Source organism: Podarcis melisellensis (genome assembly GCF_964234715.1).
Source record: "Podarcis melisellensis genome assembly, chromosome: Z".
NCBI lineage: Eukaryota > Metazoa > Chordata > Lepidosauria > Squamata > Lacertidae > Podarcis > Podarcis melisellensis.
In genome coordinates, this window is record NC_138547.1 from 2,255,082 (window position 1) to 2,261,965 (window position 6,884).

The 6,884-nt window shown below is 49.2% G+C and overlaps 1 protein-coding gene across 6 annotated transcripts in view; it reads left to right on the top strand.

Annotated features, from left to right (window-relative positions):
* Window positions 1-4,353, top strand: part of LHX6 (LIM homeobox 6) — a 36,930-nt gene extending 32,577 nt beyond the window's left edge. For 4 of the 6 annotated variants that reach the window (XR_014164470.1, XM_081896567.1, XM_081896568.1 and 1 more), the window contains 3 exons: window positions 2,259-2,362; window positions 3,063-3,189; window positions 3,737-4,353. Coding sequence is in view for 5 of the 6 variants with exons in the window: in XM_081896567.1 (XP_081752693.1) it covers window positions 2,259-2,362; window positions 3,063-3,179 (221 nt within the window). In the remaining variant the exon portion in view is untranslated. The remainder of the gene's footprint in view (window positions 1-2,258; window positions 2,363-3,062; window positions 3,190-3,736) is intronic. The other 2 variants (XM_081896570.1, XM_081896569.1) reach the window with 1 other exon arrangement.
* Window positions 4,354-6,884: the final 2,531 nt, after the last annotated feature.

Below are 6,884 nucleotides of genomic sequence, written 5' to 3' on the forward strand. Positions count from 1 at the left end.
ACTGCAGGAATAGCCAGACAAACCTCTCTCTCTCTCTTTTTCTCTCTCTCAGCCTCAATCCTCTACTTTGCATGATGGGGGTATCAGTACTGACCTATGCTACAAGGTGGTGCAGGTGACACACCTTAAATATCAGGGCTGTAATCCTAAACACACGTGCTAGGAGTGGGCAACCTCCAGCCCCTGTTAGCCTTGGCCTTATTTCACAGGGCGCTCAGATTCATTTCATATGGGTGGCAAGTACGGAAAAAGGGAGGGAGGGAGGGAGGGAGGGAGGGAGGGAGGGAGAGAGAGAGAGAGAGAGAGAGAGAGAGAGAGAGAGAGAGAGAGAGAGAGAGAAGAGCAGAGCTGTCCCCTTCGGCCTCTGACCCCAGCCACCAGTGACCCTAGGTCAGGCATAGGCAAACTCCGGCCCTCCAGATGTTTGGGACTACAATTCCCATCATCCCTAGCTAACAGGACCAGTGGTAAGGGTATGGGAATTGTAGTCCCAAACATCTGGAGGGCTGGAGTTTGCCTATGCCTGCCCTAGGTCCTCACCAGTGCCAGCCTATGGTCCACAACCCTCAATAGATTGATTTGTTTTAGCCCATATATCTATACTACAGTCATACCTCATGTTACGTTTGCTTCAGGTTGCGCATTTTCAGGTTGTGTCCCGTGGCGATCCAGAAGTAACGGAACGGGTTACTTCCGGGTTTTGCCACGCACGCATGCGCAGATGCACAAAATGACATCACGTGCATGCACAGAAGCATCGAATTTCAACCCGCGAATGCGGGTTGCGTTCTTTTCAGGTTGTGAACGGGCCTCCGGAACGGATCCCGTTTGCAACCAGAGGTACCACTGTACTTAATACATAAAATATCTCTAAGATGCTGGACGATTCAGGATGGATAAAAGAAAGGACTCCTTTGCACAGCGCATAGTCCAACTGCGGAACTTTCCTCCCACAGGAGGCAGTGATGGCCACTAACTTAGAGGGCTTTAAAAGAGAATCAGGCAGATTTGTGGAGGAGGAGAGGACTGTCCATGATTACAAGCCGTCATGGCTTGGCTTGGCCTCCACAGGAGGATAGAAAGTACTCGTGTGCTCGGGCCCTGCTTGCAGACTTCCCATAGGCATCTGGGTGGCCACTGTGAGAACAGGAGGCCGGACTAGAAGGGCCCCCTTTGGCCTGATCCATCGGGGCTCTTCTTAGGTTCATTCATGGTGGTATCAGTACTGTAGCTCCTTCTTCCGACACACCTTGCCCTTCAAGAACTCTGAGCCTCTTGGCTCTCACTCATGGCTCTCACACCTCTTGGCAAAGAGGTTCTCCTCAACCTGCCGAGCTCACTCCAAAGAGAGTGTGGATCTTGAGAGAGAAAAGGATTACCCACCCCTAGACTAGGTAAGGAGCTCCATTGGATAAATTGGGATGAAGTTGTGTACAGAGGATTGTTGTGATCCAAGGTGTTGAGTGACCAAGAATCTCTCCATGAAACAAACCAACTGACCCTGTCAAAAGGATGGAATTAAATGTGGAGGGAGGTGCCTTCGATGAGGATGAATCCCCCCCCCCCGTTTGCTTATCGGGTTTCCATAAGGCTTGCGTTGCTCCTCACAGGGATCTGAAATCCTGCTCCTATCTCACACAACTAAGCCAGGTGCAACTCAAGGTGCCCTCTGTTACTCTGCCTTTCATGACCTCTCACATGTGCGGGACCATCACTGTGTCTTTTGGGCACTGCACATGCATAGCGGTCAACTTTTCCCTTTTCTTGCGAGGAATCCTATTTGGAATAAGGGGATTTCCCTTAAAAAAAGGTAAACGTTGACAGCTATGCGCACATGTGCACAATGGCATGGGGAGATAGCAACAGGTGGGACTGGAGTACCAGTTACCAGAACATGCAGCAGAATGAGGTATTGAGGTGGGTGGGAAAAATCACTTGGAGAGACTCATGTTTGGCTACTGTAACCCTATTTGGTGCACAAATACAGGGCGAGTCCTTTAAAAGACTCACCCTGTACTTTGAGATAAATATTTTGGGAGAATTGGGATACCAACCTTCCGAGAACAGAATACTTCACAGTGTCATGCTTTCTCCTTAAAACCAATATTTTTGTAGCTGGTGTTTCTCATGCCCTATGGCTTCCTCTCCTTGCCCTCCACTTGTGAAGCCAAGGGGCACGGAATTCTCAAAAGCACACCAGCAATGCTTTTTGTTTGATCACAAAAGAATAAGGCTCGAAGCTGCCTTCTCATTCACAGGTCAGGTACAGTGTGGACAGATGCATTGCCGCCTCCCTTATGCTGCCCCTCCTGTGCATCTCAAAGCTGACATGGAAGGACCCCTGTCGAGTAGGGGGGAGAAGGTAAAGGTGGTCTCACTTCTGCAATAACCAGTGCTGCTTCCATACCATACCTCCCATCCCACTGCCCCACCTCCACAATTCCGCAACGCTATTCCCACAATCCGATGCAAAAGAGCCACCCAGTCTAGCTAGAGCAGTGATGGCCAAACTTGGCCCTCCAGCTGTTTTGGGACTACAATTCCCATCATCCCTGACCACTGGTATGATTTCTTTGTGTATGGGGACGAATCCATAGCTTGGTGCTGGGGATTATGCTTTGTATGCAGGAGGCCACTGGTTCAGTCTCTAAGATATTGGGTAGCAGGACTGGGAAGGGACCTCATTAGCTGAAGCCTTGGGAGAGTGGTTGCCAATTGGAATAAGAGGTCCTGGGCTTGGCGGAGCAGTGGTTTGTTCTGAGCTGCTCACTTCCTTGCCCAAGGGGTGAAAAGCTCCAAGAGACAACACCAAATATTCCAAGACTTATGGAATATTTGCAACTCTTGCTTTGTTTTCAGATACGCAAGCAGAGCACAAGTGGAGGCCAACAGCTGGTGCCTCCTGCAATGTGGCAGATCAGCTCCCTTGCATAAAATCCCCAAGGGCAGAGACCTTGAACCCCACCCCTGCAGCCTTCAACAAGCTCTAAGCTTTGCTTCTTGTTGCCTCTACACACAGACACATGTGTGGCTCATGGCATATTTCTTTCCACATTTCATAGAATTATAAGTTGGAAGGGACCCCCGGGGGTCATCTATTCCAACCCCTTCTATATTTGACAGCCTACCAGACTGCAGCTTTCTTCAACACTGGTGATGAGACAGCACTGCCACACTAAGTGCAGCAAGGTACTGGGAAGGGGAGAGGAGAGGAGAGGGGGAAAGGGCAGGCATGAAGCACACGGCTCTGCCCTCCAATCCATCATTGCCCGAGGCCACTGCTGCCTCCTGCCTTGTGGCTGGGCTTCCCCCTGCAAGCTGGCATGGTGTCACCTTTCCCACACACAGCCAATCTCATATATACTGTATTCTCAACCATCTCCCTGCTACCATCCTGGGCTACTATTCCACAACTTGCTTAACAGAGGAGTGGTTGGACAGCACAGTATATTCACTTGGAGGCCCTCAACCAGTTTGGCACTTTCTTTAAGAGGAAGAGATGTCGCGGGGGGAGGCATTGCTGACAAGAAGCCTAGAGGGCTCAGGGTGACATTGGGGAGGTCCCTATAAGTCTTGAGTGGCTCAGGGGCACAAAGTGACCCTCTGTTGGTGAAAGAGGCACTGTAGACTGGGGTGTGGAGACGCTTTCCCTTTTATGTTGTTGCACAGCCCCCACCATAGCTCTGGGTTCTCCAATTGTGTGTTGCTGAGTTCCTCTGTATGGCTTTCCCGACAGGTCATCCTCTTCCAGTACTGACTGCTCCTGCTCCTCCTGACATCCCAGGGATACTTGGTGGTGGCGGCACTGAATCATACACACCAGCCAATCCACAGCAACTGCAGACCCTCATGCTGCGGTAACCCACCCGTGGTGGCACTCCTGATCCCCTTCCACGAAACCGGCACCTGAATCTCTATGGCTCTGCAGCACAATCCCGATGACCGCTGAGGCCGTGACTTCCCTTGTGGAAACGTTTGGCTTTCAAAGACTCCAAGGCAGCGCATCTCCCTGGCAGAAGAAACCAAGGACTTCAGTTCAGAAGAGTTTCAACAGCATGCACTGTGGACTTGTTTCTTTCAATGCTTTTGGACTTGTATCTTTCAATGCTTGTCATCAAATGCTTTACAACCACCTGGTCTTTGACCTTCCCTGTAGGGAACATGCCCACCTACAGGGGGTCTGCAGCTCTGAACACCAACGTGGGCTATCTGTGTCAGGAGAGTTCTATCCAAGCGCCACACACACTTCCAACCCAGTCACCACCCAACTATTGATTTGTTTACCACTTGGGGGGCCTTGGCTAAAGTGTATTATACTACAGAAATAAATGGATAATTATGGTGATGATGAAACCTGGAATTTCAGCTTGATATCTCCTCCCCTATACAAAGCACAGTACTGTCTTACTATGATGGGCAGCAGCTCGTCAAAGTCTCAAGCTCTGCTTCACCATAAATAGATGGCTGCTGGATGATACATTGGTGCCAGTGCAAACTAGCCCTCTGTCAAAAAAAATCATTGCCCTCCTGTAGATCCATTTCCCTCCCTCTTTTATCATCCATCCAAAATGTATGCAGTGCCAGAGCCACTCCTTGGGAACAAGTCCATGAGCAATTACTTACCACCCCTCCCAGTTAGAATTGATTGTTCCCTTAGCCTCCTTCCCTGAGGGCTGCTTCTCCTGGGCAGCTGGCTCAAAAGGCACAGGCACAGGTTTCCCTGTCACTGCAGTGTTGCCAAGCTGGGTTGGTCCACCATTTCAGTGGTTTTGATCTCTGTGGTTGAGGCTTTTACCAGTGGGAGTTTGGAGCAGGGGCCAGCTCAGACTAGCATCTTAAAGGTAAAAATGAGGGTGCCCGGGTGTGGGGTAGGGACGTGTCCTCCTTTTCCGGAATGGTTCCTGAGTTTCTGGTTGAGGACTGCAGTACTATTTGGGCATGGCTGAAGCAGCTGTCTCCATGGCGGCCTTGCACCCAGAAGCCACAGATGTGCTGTTGGGGATGCAGGAATGCACAAGACCTTTGTTCCCTCTGCTGGGAGGGCGTATTGCCACTTGGGACTGCTCATGCGCCTTTGAAACCAAACATGAACACATTGCTCAATGTGGTAGCACTTGGTAACTGAGGGAAGAGACTGACTGTGCAACTCAGTCCTAAGCAGCCTTCCTCAGAAGCTCAACAGAGCTCTGCGCTCTCCAGTAAGTGTGCAGAGAGTTGCAACTTAAGAATGGATGCAGACCAGGCACACACATCAGGCCTTCCTAGGATTTCCCATAACTATTCTTAAAACGTAAAAGCAGCTGCAAAGATGCAGACTGGATCAGGGCCAGTTTGGTGCTGGGCGAGCTTTTTTTCCCCCATTAAAAAACCACAACAGCCTGCATTTTCTCAATTTAAATTGCCCCTCCCCCAAAGCTTGTTTTGCTTATAGTAGAAAACATGGAGGCACACTATGTACGAGCGGCTAAGAGGTGAGGACTAGCCCAGTGCAGAAGAATAGACAGCTGCAGTCAACTGTTATATCTAAAGTGAGTATTGTAATCTTTCTCTCCCCCCCGCCCCCCCAATCCTATTCCTCATCTCTGCAGGAAGCCTTAGGCTGTGTTCCTTGCAAATCTCAGGAAGCAGCCAGCTTTTTAAACTTGAGAAATCTTTTTGGCTCTGCCATGCAAAAGCTGGAAACAATTCATAATTAAACGATGCCTATGGAAAATAAATGACTGTCCTAAGAATGCAACACATCCCCTAATTATTTTAGTCCACTGACTCTCGTTAGCCAATGTGTTTACACTGACTGATGGTGTTGGGAAAAGTCTTATGCCGGGTCCAAACAAACAAATCTGAGCAAAGACGCTCTTTGCATTCAGTTTGCTGACTCTGTAGTTGTCGAAACAGTTTTACAGGGCAAGAAAGCCAATGTTCACCCTGATCCAACAGTTATGATACGCATGCAGTGGCTCTGATGCTTGCAGATGAAGCTCCATGTCAGCTGCAGCTGCTCCATTTGTTTGACTGTCACACTGAACTGAACAGGCAAGCCCTCTGCTCCCATGGAACTCGACATGATCACTGGAAGCCCTCTGGCGTCTTGGACTATGGGCAGCTACACTTTTGTAAGGTATTTACAAAACTGTTCCTGACTGTGCCTCTCCCCTGTCAAATCTTTTGGGCTAAAATTAATTGGAAGTCTTTTGAAATACTTGAATTTGAAGCATCGGTGCTAAAATGTCATGTACTTTCTTGCCTACCCCAGAGTCAGTGAGTTAAGTCCCCACTAGATAGGCCAACGATCCTATTTTAACGCAAGGCTGCAACAACGGACAGTGGCCTAGATGGGGCTGGATGCACCTCATACAAAGGCAAAACTTGGTATTGGGCATGGAACTCAGCTTTGTTTTTTTGTGGTTTTTAAAAAATGATATATAAGGTTTCTAGCCCTTAAGGCTAGAAATGTGGATATCTGGCAGAACATTAGAAGGCAGGGCACATCTTAGGAATGCTTCCCAGGAAGTAAGGAAGGCAAGACTTTCATGCATAGCCCTCCCCCCCCCTCCTTGGCAAAACCAGAATGAATCAGGCAAATTATGCTTGATTTGCATAACTGATGCAGGTTGAACCTGACATGGCTTCTTCAGAAGCCAGAGCTATGTCCCCTCCCTCCCTCCCTCCCTTCTTCTTTCTCTCTTTCTTGCTTTGATTAGCTTCACACTCCAGAACAAGGAGTGCCTAGGACTGTGGTGTAAACTGGGCAACAGGGGCTTCGGACACCAGTGATACCAGATAAAAGGGAGGTCTCGGAAGGTGATGCCAGCTGCAGAAACTCAGCCAAGTTTTTCTTGAAAAAGAAGCAGATTGTTTTGTTTGTAGCATGTTGCAATTGTGCA